At 38.2% G+C, this 22,541-nt stretch overlaps 1 protein-coding gene across 7 annotated transcripts in view; it reads right to left on the bottom strand.

The window, feature by feature from the left end:
* The window catches only part of RHOBTB3 (Rho related BTB domain containing 3), a 29,570-nt gene extending 7,029 nt beyond the window's left edge, over window positions 1-22,541 (bottom strand). For 2 of the 7 annotated variants that reach the window (XM_012577438.5, XM_041711022.2), the window contains exons 1-10: window positions 21,209-22,443; window positions 20,834-21,050; window positions 12,666-12,858; window positions 10,654-10,805; window positions 9,727-9,838; window positions 8,573-8,941; window positions 6,159-6,271; window positions 4,491-4,602; window positions 1,741-1,914; window positions 399-565 (exon numbers count right to left, since the gene is read on the bottom strand). In XM_012577438.5, coding sequence (XP_012432892.2) covers window positions 399-565; window positions 1,741-1,914; window positions 4,491-4,602; window positions 6,159-6,271; window positions 8,573-8,941; window positions 9,727-9,838; window positions 10,654-10,805; window positions 12,666-12,858; window positions 20,834-21,050; window positions 21,209-21,210 — 1,611 coding nt within the window. In that variant the 5' untranslated portion in view covers window positions 21,211-22,443. Of the gene's footprint in view, window positions 1-398; window positions 566-1,740; window positions 1,915-4,490; window positions 4,603-6,158; window positions 6,272-8,572; window positions 8,942-9,726; window positions 9,839-10,653; window positions 10,806-12,665; window positions 12,859-19,770; window positions 19,925-20,833; window positions 21,051-21,202 lie in introns of all 7 variants that reach the window. The other 5 variants (XM_041711023.2, XM_030257228.4, NM_001198813.2 and 2 more) reach the window with 5 other exon arrangements.

Below are 22,541 nucleotides of genomic sequence, written 5' to 3' on the forward strand. Positions count from 1 at the left end.
AGAGGCTCTGGGCGACCTCATCACTCTCTACAACACCCTGAAAGGAGGTTGTGGACAGGTGGGGGTCAGTCTCTGCTCCCAGATAAAAAGTGACGGCACACGATGAAATAGCTTCAGGTTGTGCCAGGGAGGTTTAGTTTGAATAGTAGGAAAAATTTCTTTGTGGTAAAGGTTGTCAAGCTCTGAAGCAGACTTGTGTACAGTGGTGAAGGCAATTCTGTGATTATAGGCTGAAAGATTTCTTCTGGCCACCCTTGTTTCACCAGTTATCCCTAGTAAACAGATTTTATACCAACATGTTTCCTTGGGAACAGAAATTGCTCTAAATGTTTTTTAAATTTCTAAAACAACTTATTAAATCAACATATATATTCTCATTTGATATATACAATAAGTACCTTAGCTTTTTTGAGCAAGCTAACAATACTGAGGCTTGTGGAAGCCAGTTCCCTGCTAGGCATGCTCTGAAGCTGCGTGATGATGTAAAGTTCACAAATGTGCTGGAGTCTCATTACTTGGTACATCTCTGCACAGATCAGCAGAGACATCGCTTGGAGAATACTGGCTGAAAACCAAGAAAGCACAAGTTACATGTATTTTACCTTTTTGACAAGATGACCAACACTACTTTTCACCACATTGAATTTTAAATACCAAACAACAAACACAAAATCAGACTGCTGTAATCACCTTGTTTTATTTTTTCATTATTATAAATTTTTGTTTGCTGTATCCCCTTATTTTTCCAGATAAGCTATTCAATTAAGAAGAAAAATTTGTTTAGAACTTTTTGGCAGATAGATGTAAAGAATTGCTGTCAATATTGTGGATCTTGAAGATGATGAGTCAAGTGCTGCTGATCTATTTAGAGTAACTGAAAATTAATGGGTGGATTTTGCTAAGTTCTCTTTCAGAAAAGCACTTTTATGATAAAAGAAAATATAGCCAAAGTCCAAAGACAAAAAAAGAGAGGCATTTTTTTTTAAAATATAGCACAGTGGTTGCATTTTTAAACTGATAAACAAGGAAATATTAGGTGGAGTGAAAAGAGAAACATGGAATATCTAAGAACAAGCTAGAATATCTATTTCAAAAGAAAACAAAAGCAAAACTACGTATTTTGATATGTAGTTTTATTCATTATATAAAGGAAAAATTAGTGACATTTAAATTATGTTTTAGATTTAGTATTCAGATTTCCTTCTCATAAGAAAGATAAAGATTGGGACATAAAGAATATTTTAGCTCAATTTTTCTTGCCAAACACTCCTGTTGGCATATTTTTTCTGGGTTTACATACACATAAGATAACCATGTGTATAAGTAAGATATTCCTGCAATTTAACCTTGTTTATTATAACTCAGCTATATGCGTGTTCAAGAAATGACAACTTTTAAATATAATGCAGAATCCAAACTAGAAAGCAGTAATACTGTAATGTAAAAAGAAAATTATAAATACATAATGGATCAGAAATGAAATTACAACTTCTTTGAGTCTTGCTATGTGAGCACAAAACAAATAAATAATTTTATTAGAAATATTTCTTCTATTTTACTTGTATAGGACGGATTTCTTTTTTTATTGCACAATACAAAAAAGTTATCTTTCTTGAGACATTGCACATTCAAATATTGGCATTTTTCAATTAAATAGGCGCTGCTACATTACTCTCGATCAATGCCCTGCTATGGAAAAATGAGTTACAGATATAGAACTATATTTTACAGTTTCCTTACCTGGGTAGCAGGAGTCAGTGTAAAGGTACTCTAAGAAGGACAGGAAAGTGTCTTTGGAAACCCCATACACTGGAACCAGAATGCTATTTGCCTCTAGATAATTGCCATTAAACATAGCTGCCATAACCTTACAGCGAGCCACCAGAACTGCCCTGTGGGCTGGTACAGTTGAACCTGCAGGATACAAGACAAAAATAAATATACAATGACTTTTTGTAACACAGAAAGATCTTAATTTTAAAGCTCATGTCTTCTTAGGAGGTTTTCATCCCACTGAACATTATTCAAGTGTTGAAAGTTGGCAATGACTAAGAACACACTCACTGCATACTAGTTAAGATGACTAATGAATAGTAAAATAAACCAAAATCAACAAACAAAAAAATAAATTAAACCAACATGCAATAGACTAAACCAACTGATAATAATCTGCTCACACTGACTGAACCTCCAGCCCACTTCATAATATGAAATGTTATGAATTGTTATGCAAGTGGTTAATTGTTGGACTTGATGACCTTAGGGATCATTTCCAATGTGAATGATTCTATGAAGAGTCATTTATGTTCACCAGTAACCCTGCTGATAATTAATATTTGTACAGAATGACCACACAAAGCAGAAAAAGGCAAAATTTTCCAGATGAAATTCCATTAAGTTCAGTAAGTAAGTATAAATTTAACTAGGTTAAATACTGTGCCTAAGTGAATTTCATGAATTGTAGTCTCATGAAATAAACACTTATGATTTTTTTCCAGAAATTTATTAATTTTCTACTATTTGCAAGTGAACTCTTTGCTTTACTACAGCATTTGGAAGACCTGGAGAGCCCTTAAGCCCGGAGTGGTAGAGGCCTTTCAGGCTGCAGACTCCAGCTGGACTGAGCAGTCCAGCTCAGTATTCAAGGAAGTGCCAAGCAAGTGCCAGTCAGGACAGCAACCAAAACCAAAATAAGCATTTGGTGTTGGATGTAAATGTTTTAATCAAAATTATAATAAACAGATCAAGTGACATGCAATATACTGTATGTACTTAGAAAGAAGTTAATTATGTCTTTAACCACAACATTGACACCTGAGTAATTCTTTGAAGCCTTCTGGCATTTTTTTGTCTTTTGTTCTGCTTCTACCCCCTGTACTTCTACTTTCAAAATGTCTAAGCTGCGTGCTATGTGTCCTGTATGTGCTTGTGAATGGACATTTATCGACTAGTTAAGATGTTCAGTCACATTCTATGTATTTACACAGACATAATGGGCTCCTGTTTTTCCTGGCTCTCATACTTCTCTGGGCTAGAAAACTCAAAGCAGTGCTAAGTATTTAAGAAATTGCTCAAAAACTTACAAATTTGTTTGTCTGGTTAAGATTAGTGCCTTCATTTTCTCTTAGTAGTTATTTAATTTTGAAACAGTTACTCTGATGAATTAGAGAAAAAAAAAATCGTCATAAATTATTAGAAAAACAGTTCACATTTTATTAGTGGATAAGCATGCTTTTTTAAAAATACTTGTCAACCCATTCAGAGATTTGGGTTTTCTTTCTCTAAAATATATAGTGTTGTTCTGGTTTCATCAGCTTTCCACAAAGACTTTCTCAGAAGAGGGACACTGAGGTGAATTGTTCATGTCATTGAGCTCAAAATCAGTATTTTCCTCTCCTTTACAAAGATATTTTTGTGGTGTCTTTTCTGAGTGTTAAACAGAACACCTAGAAAGAGTCTGCTTGTCCTTCTGTGCTTATGTTTGAGGAGTTAATGCTTCATATTTGTCCCTGAGATATACATCTGAAAATAATTAAACCACTATCTAATTCTAGAAGGCCGTTTCTGCATGAAGGGTGAGTATGGACAGATGGAGAATAGTGTTAGCTTTTAAAAGCCATCTAATTTTTATTCTCACAAAAGTATGCAACACATTTCTCACACTGCATCTTTCATTGTAACAATGAACACATTTAATTTCCACACAAAACACTGAATCCTGACACCACAGCACATCAGGCAGTGAAATGTGATAGGTGTCAGTGGCACCAGATCTGCAGTTCACCAAACCCTGGTGGCAAGGACCGCGAAGCCAGTCCCTGTCAGCTTCTGAGGCCACAAGGGCGATGTTGGCAGGAGCCAATAACCACCAAATCTGCTCTTTTCAATGGGGGCAACAAGCACAGAGATAAAGCTCAAGCCTTTCCCTGGTCTGATGTTAGGGAGAGCCCTTGAGTGTGTCCTAGTGCTTGTGCACCTGGGAACAGGATTGAGATTAAAAAAATAAAATAAAATAAAATAAAATAAAATAAAATAAAATAAAATAAAATAAAATAAAATAAAATAAAATAAAATAAAATAAAATAAAATAAAATAAAATAAAATAAAATAAAATAAAATAAAATAAAATAAAATAAAATAAAGTAAAATAAAATAAATAAATAAAAAATAAAATAAAATACTGCAAAACACAATGGAGTAAACAAAAATATAATAAAAGACAATAAAAAATAGTGTAAATCAGGGAGGGACAATGTGCCGTGACAGGGAGAGGGAATTCCTATAGGATCAGCCCACATGAACAATGCTTGGAGTGGACACTGCTACAGGGCATCCACAGGGACAAGCTTTCCCTGCTTTCCACAGTGACAGCAAAGCACTCTTATTTCCTTAGTTTTGATGCTATGGAACATGGTCACCTCTATATCCCACATTCCTGAAGAGGGGAACAAGCAGAAAGACTGGAGGCTAAGGGAGCAGAGGTACTGTACCTTGTATTTTGAAGATTACATCAGCTAGCACAGGTGTGTTGAAGAATAGCCTGAGAGAAGTATTATACAGACGTTTTATCTGGTGAGAGTTGCAGTCCTTTATAGTGTTTAGCTGAAAAATAAATTGGTAATAAAGTGCTGTCATGTTTGGCTGTCCACAGAACTAAATATTATGGGACATTATTTATATGGGAAAATAAACAACAGCTTCTGGCACGTGCATTCCTCTGCAATCACCTTTTGTCTTCTAATTTCCTATTCCAGGAAGTGCAGCATCTCTGAGGGGTCTCTTGTCCCGCACAGTCACACCTCAGCTCTATCCTTGGTAATCTTGACCTCTGACAAAACTCCCCCACCAAGCCCCTACAGGCAGGTCGGGCTTCATCAGTTTTCTAGAGTCCAAACCTTTGCATGCATTCCCTGTCCAGACCCAATGCTGCAGCAAAACAAGGTTTGAGGGCTCAGGGAGGAGTAGGGATGGGACACACCTCCACCCCACAGTGCGATGTACAGAGGCAAGGCAGCTGGAAGTTCCATGTTTATACTGCCCTGGAATTGCTTTGACAGAGGCAGGGGGAGCTCACAGGCTGGAGCACAGACTCCTCTTACAATAACCTGGTAGTGTTAAGACCCTCCAAGACCCAGTACTCTCAGTTAGTTCTCAGTTTTGTTTTTCTTACCTTAAAAATGTAATCTAAAGCTGCCAAAAGGAACAATATTCATCATGCTGCTAGATTGTGACAAGTGAAATTCAGATGAGGTTGAATTTATGGTTAAAATGCTAAATTTATAAATTTTTTAGTTTTACTAAGAAAAATTACAATTCCTTCCTTTTGGCCTCCAAAAAATGCTTAAATGTGAAATAAGAGTACCCTGAAAGCATAAAAAAACAATAAAAGAAACTACAGCAGTTCAGGCTCACTATCTTAAAAGTCTTCAGGCTCTCCAAGGCCAAACCTATAAATGTTTTAGCTGTGGGCTGGTAAGCCTAAGACAGAGCAGTCATAAGCTGAAAACAGTTCAGTGACTTTTTGATGTCTAATCTGTATTGTTCCAAGAGAATCTGAGAGATTTGCCCTTCTAAATCAACAGAAATTATTAGAGCAAGTTCAATATTATCAGGGAATGTATATGCGCCAAGAAAAAATGTCTGTAAAAATGAATTCTATATTAAAACTAATTCTACATTGTGACTTTTTATTAACCTAATAATATGTTACATTTTTTGTGTGATCTTCTACTGGATTAAATATATTGAGTTACAGACAGTTTTCCAATCACAGCATTTACATGAGAAACCACCCCTATGGATCTACTGCAGAATCCTAACTTTTGGCTTATGTTCAGGAGCAAATCTTTCCTGGGCAGCCTCTATTACATGGGAATTAGCAACCCATAATCATATTGCCAGACAATGTTCAAAGCTGCGAATACGAGTAATACTTTTAGAATACCTGCTATTGTGATTTTTACCAATTACATTTATTTTGCATGTTACATGTGGATCTCTGTGTATGTGCCTGCAAACAACCCACTGAAAGCATTAAATACTACAGGCTGTTTGATCCAAAATGACTTTAAAACAAAAACTGACACGAAAACCTTGCCTATAAAACAATCCCTCAAAAACTTAAGTAACTAATGGTGACCCAAGGGAGTTTGATGTACCTTCCCTGGAGTTTTCAGGATGAATTTAACTTTCTCAAGCACGTGTTCTGTTTTATCTGGATCATTCAGCTTCTTTCTTATGTCCTCTTCTAATCGATCCCACTGGAAAGCACCTACCACAAAACCAGGCGGAGTTCAGATTATAAATCAGCATGGCACAGACCTCAGCAGGCAGAGGAAAAATGACATCAATGCCAAACACATCCTACAGAAATGGTAGGGGGTTTGTACATAAATCACCCAGACCTTTGCTTTTAGGAAGGGCACAATGTAATTTTTGCAAATTAAATTTCCATGGTACTTTTTATAGTGCAACAGACTAGTACTAGTACCAACAGACTAGAGCATCTCACTTGCTTTCACACTCAATGTATTAATTACTTCCAGTTCAGTCACTACATATTGCAGGTAGAGATTCAGAAAAAAAAAATCCTTAATGTTTCAACATTTGTGGAATTTTTTTAACTTCTGCCTGTGCTGCTGGCTTCATTGTTCTGTAGGGGTCTGAACTAGAAAAATTTAAAGCACAGTTACATTCTCAGTCCTCATAGCTAAAATCAGCACAAAGTTTGCAGTAGAATTCCTGTTATTCTTGTTTTCCCAGACAAAGCCATGACATTCACTGAAGTGTCTCAAAAGCTTTCTTGGAAAAATGAAGAGAGTAAAAACAAAGATAGTTTATCTTCATGCAGCTTGCTGGTGTAAGTCTCAGATGCACCGTGGGACTTTGTGGTAACTTTCAGTTCTAATCCAGGACAAAAAGGAGACAGAAATAGATCAAGCTCAGTGACAAGCCCAACTCAGCACAGCCCTGAAGATGCTCTGCTGTCAAGAGGCTCAATCAGTCCCTACAACACACAGCATCCTCTTATCCAGCTTAATTATCTCCCATCTATACCACACTGGATAAGGGTTTATAACCTCATGGGCATCATGTCACAGTCCTGAAAAATCTGAAAACTCATGATTTGTTCTCTTCTCAAGCACCTTCAGGTCTCAGGGGCACCAAAAGCCACAATGACCCTCAGGCTGGGAGCTGAGAGGCAGAGTTCTGCCTACAACTGCACAGTTTCACAGATCTTTGGCTGACAAAAAAGAAAGTAAAAAAGGAAAATTAGTGCACACAAGGCACTAGACACAAGCTGTAGATGGTAACAGATAAAGATATTAACAAAGATGTTTAGACAGGAGGAAAGGAGGCTCAGGGGTGAACTTGTCACCTTCTGGCCAACTGCCTGGAAGGAGGTTGTAGCCAGGCTGGGGATAGTCTCTTCTTCCAGGTAATAAGTGACAGAACAAGAGGAAACAGCCTCAAATTGCAACAGGGGAGGTTTAGATTCAATATCAGGAACACTTCTTCACCTAAAGGGTTATCAAGCACTGGAACAAGGTGCCCAAGGCAGTGGTAGGGTCACCATCCCTGGAGACACTTCAAAGATGCGGCACATTGGGACATGATTTAAGTGATGGGCTTGGCAGTGATGGATTAGTGGCTGGACTCGATAATCTTAAAGGTCTTTTCCTACCCAAATTATTAAATTATTCTATGAATTAAAAATACTGTATTTATCCATCCCCTGCTGAAAATCCAGTTTTAATCCCCTATCCTTTTCTGCAGTAAATAAGAACAAAAAAAAAAAATCTATTCAGGGATTTTTTTTTCAGTGGAAAACTTCTTCGTCTGTTCTTTACGTTTGTTACTATTTTGGAAAGAACTGCCTTTGATGTACAAATTCCAACTGAAAGCTGAAAGATTCTCTAACAGGCTGAAAAATATTTCATGGAGAACAAGCAGGCATTGGCTACTTCCAGAAAAAAAACCCAAATATTTCTGCTGAGGACTTCTAAGCAACATCTGAAAATCTAAAAAAAATCAGTGCCATTTTAATAGCTGGCATTAGGTAGATGAGGTCGCAGCCTGTGGCAACTGGTAGCAAAAGTCATGCAACACATCAGAAGCCTCCACACTCCAGCCACTTATCACTGTGTTCTCTTCAGTTGCACCATACTCAGAATAAAAATTATTTGAGTTTTCTTAAGTAACTCTGCACTCTTGCCCTCATGTTCTTGGTTCTCATGTTTAGAACATGCAACCATTTGCAGTATTTTAAAAATCTAGGATCTGAAACTCACTCAAACTCCAAATTTTTTATGGCAAAATTTTGGATATTATTGATGTTAGCCTATGGACTAATTTAACTTAGGCCCATTAGATCTGGAATGACAATAATTTAGTTTTTGTTATAGGTGATGATTTTTTTCCATAGTGCATAGTAATCACAATGGTTAGAATAGGTATGGAAACAAGGCGAGATATCATCTAGTGACAGAAAAGTCATGTTTCTTAGTGTGATGCACATATTCCTTCATGAGACAATAGGAAGTGAGTAGCCAGATCTGTTCCCAGCAGGTACCTGAATAGATGAAGTGGAGGATGTCTGGCAGACAAGAACAGAAGACAGAATCCTTCACCACTACCCTGACTGGTGGGACACAGGGTGGTAAATCATGGGAGGAGGAGGGGAAGAGATCCCCCACCTCCACTGCGAAGAGGCTCTGTGCCAGCTGTACGATGGAGGCATCATGGGTGTCAGACGGGCTCTTCACCCTGAAGAGCAGCATGAAGAGGTGGCTGACAGAGCAGAGGATGATCTTGTGAGCCTCCACCGCCGTGCTGAGGTCCTCAGGGTAAAAGGCCACATCTGCACACTGGCAACAGTAGAGCAGATTGTGCAGGTCTGCATTGTAGTGCGAGGCTTCGCCCTTCAGGATTGGCATCTTTTCTGAAAAAGAGCTCAGGTTGCAACCGTAGCAAGTTCTAACCACAGGACAATTGACCTTATTAGGTCAGTTTAATTTTTAACTGAGATATTCAATAAGAATATTTCTTATATGCTGTTTGAATATCTTAAGTAAAATTCTCTAAAAATGGAAATACTTAGTACAGTAAGTAAATTAAGAAACACTTAGTTTAATGGTATCTGTCCCTTCATGAAAGTTACACTATAAAGAAACTTTTGACTGTATATTCCAAATCTAAGAGGTCTGAGCACATTTTTAGAACATGGAAGAAGAGACGACTACAGATTTAGAGGTAACTACTTGTCAGTAATTTTTTTACTAAACAAATGCATCAGATGCTCAGAAATCACATAAAGGTGTGTACTTCTCTCCCTTGCTTTATCTGCAACAAACAAAAACACTATTTGATTATACTGTAGAATAATAATTCATGCTCTAAAACAACTTTCTTTTGTAATTTGTCTGTTAAGATTTTATGTAAAGTTTTTATCAATTCATGTTTTCATAAGTCCACCAGAAAACCATTCCTATTAGTTATATCTAAAACAAGCTAGAAATCCATTGCAAAGTTATATATTGCCATACAATTCTCCCCAGGTAAATTAAACCATCACTAAAAGATGATGCAACATAATCAGAACAGCTGACAATAGATAGCACAGCTCATAGTAACAATTGTTACTAAAAAATGTAGAAAAAATATTAATTGTGCAAAAAAGGTGACACACATAAGGAATTATACTAGGGACCAGATATCAATGATCACCTGGCTGTTCAAGCTGAGGTGGTTGGACTCGATGGCACTTCTGCGTCTTTTTCCTTTTCTTCATTTTTTCAGATGACTTCTGATTCAAACTTTGGATTATAAAATATTCCAGCTAAGACAAGAAATAGATATTTTTAAAACATTTGTTATTTAATAACAACCTATATATCAAATTAAGGGGTATAACAGGTTCTGTATGCAGGGCTAAAGCTACTGACATTATTACGAGTCATCTGGGAGAGTCCCAAAACTCCTAACAAGAAGCTACCATATTTAAATAGAACTAGCACAATTAAAAAGACTATTTATTCAAATGATTGTGGTTAATTCTTGTGTATTTGATCTTCCTAGAATTGACAGACACAAAGATATTAAATTTACCAACCTCTTTGGATACTAATTGTATCTTGGGGAATGGTCCCATTTAGCTGGGTGTTATCCAGCAAGAAAAAAGGACTCTGAATACAAGTGGAAAACTTCCTGCAGTGTGTCAAATGGCTTCCCTAAATCTTCCTACTTAAAACCAGATCAATCTTGGTAATGCTAATTCAGATAGCATCATAGACTCACAGAATCCTAGAATGGTTGGGCTTGGAAAGTACCTAGAAGACCACTGAGTACCAATCCCCCTGCCATGGGCAGGGACACTTTCCACTAGATCAGGTTGCTCCAAGCCCCATCCAACGCAGTTAAGAATACTGCCAAGGGGTACTCACAGCCCCCCTGACCATTCTGTTCTACTGTCTGACCACCCACACTGTGAAGGATTTCTTTCTAATATCTAACTTGAATTTTGCATTGGTGGGATCTTGGCACTTGGTGGAAGAGCCCATGTGTGTGCCTCCCCTGGCTCTCTGAAGCTCTCACATCGGTCATGCATCTCATGCATGTTCCACCCTGTTTCGAAAAATGCAGATTCTCACTCACCACTCCTCCAAAATATTTCTGGATGTAGAAGTCGTCAAGAGTGTGCAGTTCAAGGTAGGTGGCTCTGAGTTCCTTTGCAAGTTGAACTCCTTCGGAGGTTGTGACACAGCTCTTTCTGTCTGAAGTGCACAGGGGACAGGTGCAAGACACTCCTGGGGAAATAAGTTATGAAAAAGAACCATTTTGGCCAAATAATGCAGAATTCTTAGATTCCTAGATAACTGTAAAGATATCTTACTTAGAGGAGAACAAAGAGGGAAATAAAAACATAGGAATTTTATAATAAGAAATCTATAATTACAGAAAAAAACCACAGCTCCATACTAATAAATTCAAAACACTAGTCAATATAAAAACCCCTGCATACATTACATTAGCATTACTTTATTGGTTTTGTTAAGGTGGAAGAGTCCAGCCAGACTTAGGGATGCCAGATTTGGCTTTGGCTCAATACCTTTGCATGCCCAGGTCTTGTACTAGCCTTCAGGTGTTATAATTCATGAATGTCACCCTTAAACCTGTTGAATTATTGTGGCCTGTCCATGCAGGAAGTACACACAGTAGTGAAAGAAGAAAATTTCCACTCCAGACCAACCCTTGATGGGTTTGTACGTACTGCAGGATCTGATTCATTTACATGTATTTCACATATATTTAAAAAAAAACCAAAATAGTTACTTTTAAGATTATGCCATTTAAATGTTAAAAATCTTCTAGCCACACTGGGTCAGCTATGCTTAATGACAGTAAGAATATGCCAACCATGGATGTGCTTTCAAATGTGCTGTGCATGCTCTGTGCTAATGTCCTCTGCCTAGACCTATAGATAATGTAATGAAACAGCTTTTTCTGTTTTTTTGGGGGTTTTTTTTAATAATTTGTTTTGTCAGCAGCATTTACCACTACAGAGGATTAATATCTTAGTAATCTGTATGAGCAAACTGCTGTATTCACAAATACCTCCTAGAAACAAAAAGGTTCTGTGTGTACACAGCAGTTTGCTCTGACAGGTCCCAGGGCAAATCCAGAGGTCCAGCCTGATGTCTTTCATGACCACATTACTTAGGGAGGAACACAGAAAAAACCTAAGTGGAAAAGAAAAAAAAAAACCTTTAAAAAAAAAAAAAAAACACCAAACAAAAAAAACCCACTCAGTTTAGTGACATCCTGTTCTTAAACACAAAGTGTAAGGAAATGCTTGGGGAATACAAACAATTTACCAAGACCTTGCCCTTAGAATGGGAGATTTATTATTCCTGTATAAATCAGAGCATGAAAATTTTTGGTCGTGATCACTGAATTACTAAAGTAATTCAGTGAAATAAATATTTAACTGTTATGCAGCTCTTTAATTGTCCTGTATCTGTCACTGAGCTAAAAGATTCATAAGTAGACCTTAGCAACACTGAGCATTCCATCCACAGAGGAAGTATACTTCATATGGATTAATATTTCTATGTACAGTACAAAAATAAATGTCTACATCTACGTTCATCATGTCTCTTACTCATTAAAATGAGGGATGCTCAGAAACACTAATTTTAGTAAAGTATCATGAAGTAAAAGACAAGCTAGGACTGTGGTTTTCAGTCACTGTTTTAGGAAAAAGATCCCAGAGAATTTCTAGGCTTTTCCCACCCACTCTCCACTGTTTTCAGAATGTTGGATATAATTTTAATCTCATACTCTAGGGATACTTTATACCCAAATAAATGTTGCTTAATCCAAATTACTAGATTTAATCCTCATGTGTGATGGCTCCACAAGAAGAGTCATTGCAGAGGTCGAAGAAGGATAAGTTGCCTTTCTTCACTGGGGTTGACTGGGCACAGTGTTCTGGCCAGCACATCAGTCTAGAGAGCCAAAATACATGTGCATATTATTACTGTCATCCTGACAGACTAATTGTTTCTGCTAGCAGCTTGGAAAAACAACCAGCTTCTACTGAAACTGCATTATACCCAACTTCCAAACGAGATTTTATCTATTGTTACAGGAGGCTGGATACATACCCCTTTTTCTTGCACCAATAGCAGAAATTATTACTGGAACTGAGCAGTGATTTAGGGCTTTTTTTACCATTGGCACATAGCTGTCCTTCAGTTCTTGAAATGAAGTCTTGTCATTGACAGAATATTTAATCACAATAATATCAGCTCCTCCAATGAGCCTGCAGGAAGTATACCAGTCACTGTCAAATATATCCTAAAAAGAAAAAAAACACTAATGAAGAATTTACTGTCTATAAAGACAAAGATCAAATATTCTATATTCTTAATGCAAAACTCTATATAATTGTTTTTGTCTGATTAGATCTTATTTGAAGACATGCAACAATGAACAGACTTCCTACTCCGTAATTTCCTTGTTTGGAGAGCAAGTTGTTTGTTATAATAAATCATAAATATTTTCCATTAATTCAGGAATTCTGCAAGAAGAAATTAAAAATAGGGTTTGTCGGGGAATATTCTTTTCAGGAAGAACCTTTTCTGGTTTAATTACTTAACTTTAAAATTGTTTCCTTTAGGAAATAAAAGCACCTTCAGTGGTAGAGGTTTTCAGCAATTCATACAAAAACATTATTAAACATACCATTTTAGAGAAAGGGTTACACAGAACTACCCTACGTACCTATGAACTTTTAAATACAAACTTTATAATTCAGTGTGGTTTTTATTATAAGAGCTTCCACATAGCTTTACCAGGTGTTGATGTCTTCAGGATAAGCACTTCAATCACATACCTAAACTTTCTTTTTCAACTTCACATTCAAATTTTCACTTGAATTAAATGAAAGCTCTGTGCTGAGGACTTAACCTCTAAAATTGTTTGGTATTCTGCTAATTTACAGTTGTGCTGTATCCACATGCAATATGTGGTTATTACTTGTGTATTTGTCATGGAACTGTGACTCCATAATTTCGGCTTCACCAGAAGGTAGCTCATAAATACCAGGGGAAGCCTTGGCTTTGAATGCATGCTGAATTGAAAACTCTTGAGGGAGGTCTGGAACTGGTCCAGAGAACTGAAGAAAACCTCTGGAAACACGAAATGCCATCGCCGCTTAGAACAGAGAGACTTTTTTTGCCCTTCTGGTACTTAAAGGGGGTTTATAAGAAAGATGGGAACAAACTTTTCAGCAGGACCTATTGTAACAGGACAAAGGACAATGGTTTTAAAGTAAAAGAGGGTAGATTTAGGTTGGACATAAGGCAGACATTTTTTACACAGAGGATGATGAGGCCCTGGCACAGTTTGCCCTAAGAAGCTGTGGGTGCCCCATCCCTAGCAGTGCTCAGGGGCAAGTTGGATGAGGCTCTGAGCAATCTGGTCTAGTGGAAGGTGTTCCTGCCCATGGCAAGAACGAACTAGCAATTCTCAAGCACATGTTTGTGCAACCCCTCCCCCGTGGCAAAGGGGGTGGAATGAGATGACCTCTAAGGTTCTTTCCAACCCAAATCATTCAATGATTCTGAGATTCTATGGGAGCCCTGCATAGCATGTGAGGTAAAACTAGAAGAACTTGGGACATTGAGGAAAAAAAAATGGAAATTAGCAGTAATGAAATAAATACAATGTGAAAACAGAAATAAATGAGCAGAGAAAAGGGCGCAACTCAAAGTTTGGGTAGTGGGGAGCAATTTGAGTTTTGTAAAGCAAGTCACAGAAATAAGAGCATTACAAATGGGAGTCAAGTACATAAATTATTATTAATATCAACAAGTGGTATGGCTTGTGTTGTCAACATAACTATTTTTGATCACTTCAAAAAGGTCATTGTTCGAAATCTGGTGAGGTAGCTTCAATGCTCTTAACTACAAGAAGTAGCATGACCTTGCTGGAAGTCAAAGTCAGCAAGTATTTGCCTAAAGTGTCAGTTCACATCATTCCCAATTCAGGTCTTGACCTTACAAAGAAATAACTCAGGAAATAAATTACAGTACACATTCCCATTGATCTCTGTAAGAGGAATTTTTGTTCTGCAGTAAGTAAACCACAATTAACAATTTATCAGGAATATCTCTCACATGATTAACCATGTTGACAATAAAGTAGGTCAAGTGCACCGCTCTCGATATTTGTTTTTTTGAGACAACTCGATTAGAAACTATTATAATACCAGGCTTAGGACAACCTCAATTAGCACCTAATACAATCATCTAGACCCGGTTAATAATATAACACTTACACATAAATGCACATTTAGCACCTCTAGCAGTAGGACTACCAGCTGCAATGCTTCAAAACAGCCATCTAGAAGGACATTTGGAAAACTTGATCACACAAGCAGGCAAAAATTGAGAATTTTCAAGGGACAGCTTTAGTACACTTTAGTTGAAGAAGATCTCAATGGAGAATTTTTAACAGACTTGTATACATTTAACACAATACAGGTTTAAAGGAAAAATACAATACAACCCCAAAAATAGCATGGAATATTTATCTGTTCTGTTCTGTTCACATCTGTTCCTTTGCAATTTCCTTCCACCTGTCTGTCTTCAAGATCAGCCCAGATTTGCACCTGCCCATCTCTACAAGATTGGAGACAATGGGTGGCATCATAAGCAAAGAGTAGAGCACAGGTGCACAAATACACTGTAACTGCACAGCTTTAAGCATGAGTAATAAAAAATTCTTATGGAAACGTCCTATGGAATTTAATATGTGTATTTTAATATTGTTTGTATGTTGGTTTTGTGATACGTTTGTATATTGTTTTTCACTCACTCCATTGTACAGTGGAACTAAATCTCATGTGCCAGGAAAATTCTCCGAAAATATCTCTGACAATGGGTTATTGGCACAAGGCATCCCTGAGACAAAGCATCTAGAGACTCCTTTATTATTGCTTTTAGAGAATCTTTCACACAAAAATGATAGAGGGAATGTCATCAGATGACGAACAGCCGTTCAGATGCAGGAATAACCTTAATTTCAGGTTCCATCTATGAAATTTTTGTAACAGCTACTCCTCATTATGCTTCCTGCTCCATTTCACAAGTCAGACATTGGCAAAAGGAAGAAGTATCTGCACAGCTAAGGTTATTTTATTATGACCTTATTAATTATAATTTTAATTATATTTCTGTTGCTGTTCCACTCAGGACATATTAGGAAAAATCTTCAGTCTGTCCTTGCATGCCTTCATTCTAAGTGTCTCATAACATATTCTTGCTGTTAGTAAATTATACTTCTCAAGATTAAATGTTGAAAATAAAGCTTTCAGAGGCATTGAAGATACGATTTTCCTACAAAATCACATGATCCCTTAAGACAACAATACTTGCTTTGTCAAAAATGATTTATGACTGTCTTTCTCAATGGCAATGAAATTCCTTACACAAGTGCCCTTGCAATGCCCACACTCTTTCTGAAAGCTGCTCATAAGTGTCCCCATGTCCAACCATCCCAGCCCCGGGTCTGAGGCAGCAGCAATGCCAACTACTTTGTGGGGAAAATGGTGCCTGGACACCCCGTAGGAATGTTCCCCAGGGATTTCCCCAGGATCCAAGAGAACTGCATTGGGAACATTGGAGAGTTATCCTGTGGGATTCCTTAAAATCAGAGTGTTTGGGCATGTTGCAAAAGGCAGGCCACAGAGACAGCAGGATGGTGATTTAGAGCTAAGCAGTAGCTATAAGATTTGTCAGAAGAAAAATTATATAAGGCATAGGAAGAAAGGACAAATAGAAAAATGGTCTGTGTATTAACGCTTGGGTAGAATAACTCCCTAAGTTGCAAAAAAGTATATCCAGTGAGATATTAAGAAGTATTAAGCTTAATAATGGAGCTCTGTGCATTGTATCTTAAGGCTTACAAACAAGTATTGTACTTGAAACAAGCAAGTATTGTTTTAACCAAAGGTATGTGTACTTATGGTGGTTAGGTAAAACTACTGTCATTATGATTTTGCTTTGTGTGATTAGTCAAAAAGCTTTTAAAGTAAATTGTAACATGAAGTTCTTAGTCTGCTGCCTAAGATGTGAGCTACTGGCATCTTCCCATTGTCATAACCATGTAATGAGACTAATGCTAAAAAATAAACAGCTCGAGACACGTTCCTCAACAGTCCTGTCCCATTCGTAATTCATACATAACCCCCCACCCAGCAATATTATATCTCTTTGATCCATTTACAGACCTGTCTCCCTTACCAAAACCTTCTTCACACTGATGTTTTCCACACCACATACAAGAACCTTCCTCGTTTTTTTAAAGATTCCTCTGCAATTTCTTATCAGTCTGCAGCAGGGCAAATTTTTTGGGTGTACTCTCCATAACTTACTAGGCCCCTGAACTTACTCAGATAAGTAATCTTCAGCACAGATGGAAGTGTGCCCTTCAGAAACCCTCCTGAACATCCCCCTCATGAAACAAAGTAAGCTCATATTGGTCTTTATCATCCTCTCATAAATGAATTTAATTTTTTACCAGGATATGATCATTTGTTGTAAATTGCCACTTCAGGCATTCAAACTTAAAAATGAGAAGGGATGACATACTGAAAAATGAAAAGTTATTAGCTGTCATTTTTTACTGAAGCAGTGATATGTCTAGATTTCTAAAAATAGCAAATAAAATCTAAAAGTGGCTCAGATTCCTGTACCTTTAGACATGATAAAGGCTGGCCAGCCTTGGCAGCACAAGGAGGACAAGATTTATGATAAAGAGGAAAAATCCAGAGAACAACACTATGGGTGATATCGGCGACATAAGAAAACTCAGTGTTTGAGGGACTACTCCTGTTGGTACAGTAAATAACAAGGAAAAAAACCCCAAAAATATTCAGGGAAAGAGATTGTTGTAAGGGAGAATTAAAAAATTCACAGAACAGTTTCTTAAAATTGTAGTTTAATATATTTAAGTTGCAGTTAATATATTTGTGTACTAGTGAACCTCATGAAGGTCTGCAGCTCTGTGCAAGGGCTCTGAACAGACAGCAGAGCATCCACCCTTCTTCAAGTATCTCATCCAGTATAAGGCAATCTCCAAAACCTAGTTGCTCTATATTCTCCTTTTGTAACATTTCTGTACTTGATGATGTCAGTAATTCTCTAGAAACTGAGCAGTTTTTATAAAATAGGGGAAAGCTAAAAAAATTCAGGGGGTATTATTTCTCATAGGGGAAAATAAACCCAAACAAACCAAACAAAAGCCAAAAAACTGAAACAAACAAACAAAACCATGTGGGTCTTAGTAGAAAAAGTTAAAAAGGGCAATAAGACCCCCAGGCTAGGACAGAAACACTCTCATATCCTAAGGGGATTGCTCCAAGTAAGAGAGGGGAGAACAAGAGTTACTTCAAGTAGGGAACACTTACAAAGGACTTTTTATTTTGCCATTTAATTTCTAGCACTGTAATTAAATGAATCAAAACATGAATTATGGCTTCTATGCTATGCTTAATTCTGGACTTGAGGAAGATTCACTTGCCATTAGATATTGAAAATTCTGTCTGCATTTTTTCTGCAGAAGCATAAAAAATTTAGGGTCAAGTGGAATTGTAAAATACAGGCAAGTCAACAAAATGGCATGTCAGACCTGAAGACTGTCAAATCTAACACAGATTGTCAATTAAAGCAGTCTTTTTCAAAGCTAGTCTTAAAATTAATATTGCAAATTTCTCCTTATGAGTTACTCACTCCATACAGAGGTTTACCTCCCAAAATTAGAAAAACTGGGACATTCTCAATATGCCTTATTATAGAGCAGCTTAAGCATGCATTAGCAGCTGATCAGCTGTTAAAACCACAATATTTAGCAGACATGTTAGCACACATGTGTCTTCCCTAGTTCCCTAGTTCCTGATGACTTCTCTACCCTAGGTTTACATTTTTGAGAAAACGTTTTGAGGCCAGGTGATTTGCAACAATGTTGGTGCATTGTGAGCCTGCCCCCTGCGCACAGCACACAGCTCTGCCAGAGCAAGACACACTGGTACACCCAGAGAGTGGCACACTGTCTACTGAGCACTTCACTCTAAAAAAGCAATCTGTCCTTGGAAACTCTGACATTTTGCCCTCAGATTTTGAAAAGTGTGGTGTTCCACTGCTGTCTCTACAGCTCTGTGATATTATAAGGTCCCCAAAGTCAGCATTTCCATCCTGCACCATGCAACTGCCAGGGGAAGGAGAGCTCCTCACAACATGCTAGTTTGCATGCTGGCAATCATGAATTTATCTTTGTAATTTCCCAAAGACACCTGTCTTGCTGACCCTTCTGCAGACTCAGAAGGCTGAGCAGTGTCCTGGGCTGACAGACAGGCGCAGACTAAAACTGAAGAAAATTAAACTGCACCACAATCTACCATGCAAAAGGATCCCCCCACTCACTGTGGAGCTGTACTCAGTAAAACCACATCAACACTGCTTTTCCAGACTGATGGCTGTGGAGGACAAAGAGCAGCTGGGCACCCTTGAGTTTTGAGACTCACAGCTATCAGTGTATTCAGCTGCCAAGTTCATATCTAGGACCCTCTTGTCTTGATAATATGCATTTAATCTAGATGAGGTACAAATCCCAGGTAAAATGCAAATCTGCCTTGTGCTCAGATGGTGAAATACTGCAAGGCCCCCCATACCACCACCTCTGTGCTTTGGTAACATGAAACAGCAATCCTTATTCTATGCAGAATATGGCTTGAGGCAACATTTGTCAACCTTTTGAATTGTTCTGTGCTGTTTCTCCAGGCTAGCAGCCCTGAATGAGCCACTGTGACATAGTGAATCTCAAGCACCCAGGCTGCCGGAAATGGTCCTGCTCTGCCTTATCCTAGCAAGGACACTGCTTTATGCATGACAATCTGCTGCAGAGTCCTGCTATCTGACATGTCTTCCATGAAGAGAAAAATGCTAATTTGTCCTCAACATTCTCAGTAATGTATATCCTGCCTCCTTTAGCTGATAGAGGGGAAAAAACTGGAGGCCTCAGAAATGCAATAACTCAGATAATAACAAGCTAATTTTTGAAGGGCAGAAGTTATAAGGTCTTCAGAACTGAACAACCTTGTTCTGCAGAAAGTCAAATGCAATTAAAGCAATGTAAAAACACATCAATTCTGTCTCCAGTCTATGTCCTTGCTTCTCCTTCTCCAGCTACCCCCACTGCCTCACCCACCTCCTTCCATCCCTCTGAAACAGCCTTTGAAGCCCTACAGACTTCATTTATATTCAGGAGATTTTACTCTTTGCTGCGCTCCAGTGACTCCAGCAAACTGCACGTGTAGGTCACATGCAGCTTCACAGATTAGAAACAGGATCCCCAGTCCATTCTGGTGAAAAAGAAATAAAGAGCAGAAGGACAGCTAAACTGGATTGTTTCATTTTAAGATTGCTGGCTTCTGATAATTTCATGGAGCTGTTATGGCTCCTGCAGATTCTACAAAAGGCTTCCCTTACAGGAGTAGAAAAATCACTCAAAGGATAGAATTATGGAGCTGAAACTGATTATTGTTTTAATTTCTAAAAGCTGGTAAGCTGAGGGTTTTTTTTTAAGTCTACTAAGTAGTCATTAAATATGTTTTAATTTAGATTATCAGTATAATTTCTTACATAATCATTGATCTGCTCACACTCCAAACTTACTTATAAAAGTAAGTTTTCTCACTTATTAACACAAGTGCCAACAACTTGCAACAGTGCCAGAATCTTTTTTATTTACCATCAGATAAAGGTAATAATGTTAATACGTGAGTATTCTTTGTAAGAGGAGTAAAATTACTCCCTACATGGTATTTTGCAACCTATCAGATCTTTTAATCTGTCATTTTTCACAGCTGGAAAACTTACTGCCTTTTTTTTTACAGAAAAATAAAATTTCATTTTCTTGTTGACAAATATTTGGAGAGAGAGTTTATGATGCAGTGTCACAAAGAAGGCATTCTTGTTTACCTCTAGATTATCTTTCACAACATTTCCACTAAGCAAGAAGATGAAAAAAACACCTTCTTACAGAGAAGGCCCAGCAGAGGTTTGTTTATGAGAACCTTCTTATAACACCTTTGAGATTTCCCAGCATTTGCCTGGTTACATTTTTAAAGGTTTATTACTAAATGCAATAATAAAACTACAAATAAAATCCCACAACAATGAGAACCATTTAAAATTAGGATATGGTTTCATTTTACTAAAACAGCTCACACTTTTAAGTGTAGTTAAAAAGAGTGAGATGGATCTTTTACCCAGACAGGATAGTCGTGTACCACCAGTCTGACATTTCCAAATACGCAGGCTTGATACTCAGTAAAAACTGGGTTTCCAACGTGACTGGCAGATAAGCTGCTGTCGATCTGGGAAATGAGAGCACTTCTTCCGAGATAGCTCCAGATGAGACTGGGCTGCTGATTGTCCTCAGAAAAACCATCTCTTTCATTCCCAAAAGCTACAATATTAACCGACCTAAAATAAAAATAATAAAGACAAAGTTGTGTTAACAAAGATGAAGGGGAGGGATAAGGGGAAAGAAAATAAAATCAAAACTAACATATTAATCCTTCTGAATCCTTTTCCCTCCCTACATTTTAACACCCTCCTGTAATCAACAGCAAAACACATACATGATTTCAAATCCAACAGCAGGGTGGGAGCAAAGCGGAAAAGAAACCTGGAAAGGCTGCTGGCATTGCAAATCTCCAGCGAGTTTGGCTTGTTTAGCTTCGGTGTCCAGGCTCAGCCTCGCTGCGGTGACCGCGGGGACTCCGGCCACATTCCCCCGGCTGTGGCCAGGCTGGATAACTCGGTGCTGGCTGCTCCGGGCGATGGACTGCAGCCGCACGCCGGAGCCGCAGCAGCAGAAGCAGCAGGATCAGCAGCAGCGGCAAAAGCAGGATCGGGATCTGCAGCAGGATCGGGATCTGCAGCAGCAGTATGAGCAGCACCGCAGGCTGCGGTGGCCGAGGCGGTCCGGCGCTGTCGGGGAAGGCGATGTCGCGTCCGGCCGGGCGGTCGCGGCCATCGCATCCTGACGTCAGGCAGCCCCGCAGACGCTATGGGCAGAGCGACGTGACGTCCCGAGGGCAGGTACAGCCAGGTGAGCAGGGGCAGGGAAAGGCGCTGGGGCAGAGCCGTGTCCCACCCCGCACGCCTTCTGCTGCCCCCCCTGCATGAACAGGACCAACATCCGCCCAGCAGGGGACAGTGCCACCGCTTCTCTGCACCAGGGGAGGCACCTGGGACTGCCGCAAACAAAGGAGAGAACAGTGTAAACTTCCTCTTTTAAAGTATTTAAACTTTTTTTTTTAATTACTATTTAAATAATATCTATCTTTTCAATAGTAGGCTGATTAGTAATACAATTTCTAAAATGCCACGCACGCCTTTTAGTATTCATGTGATGGTTAAAGCAGAGTTTTCCAGAAGGATGCTCTTCCATTATAGTAAAACAAACACAAATCACAGAATGGTTTAAGTTGCAAGGGTCCTCTGAAGATCACCTAGCCCAACAACCAACGCAGGGTCACCTACAGAAGTTACACAGGAAATATACCAAATCCATTCTAAAAATACTATTGCTGTCACATACCACTGTATGCACTAAAATAATAAAAAAAAGATTAAAAATATTTTAGGCATACTAGATGGTACACAATACTCTGTGTTATGTGAACACATGCTGTTGTTAATCCCACGGGCAAGAACTCATTCAAAACAGGACTTGATACGATTATCAACAGAATAATGAATAGAGCTTTGCTTGCAACAATCCATAGTTCGAGAAAAGTACTATTCCACTATTTGCAAATTTAGGAGATGCCATTTGATGTAACTAACAAAGTTTTATACCGATATATTACTGAATGGCAAGACTATTTTAATAAAAAAAGTATTATTACCTGCTAATGAATGCTAATTTATTATTTTTACTTTCATTATAAATTCTACAGGGACTAC

The sequence above is a fragment of the Taeniopygia guttata genome, chromosome Z, assembly GCF_048771995.1.
Source record: "Taeniopygia guttata chromosome Z, bTaeGut7.mat, whole genome shotgun sequence".
Lineage (NCBI taxonomy): Eukaryota > Metazoa > Chordata > Aves > Passeriformes > Estrildidae > Taeniopygia > Taeniopygia guttata.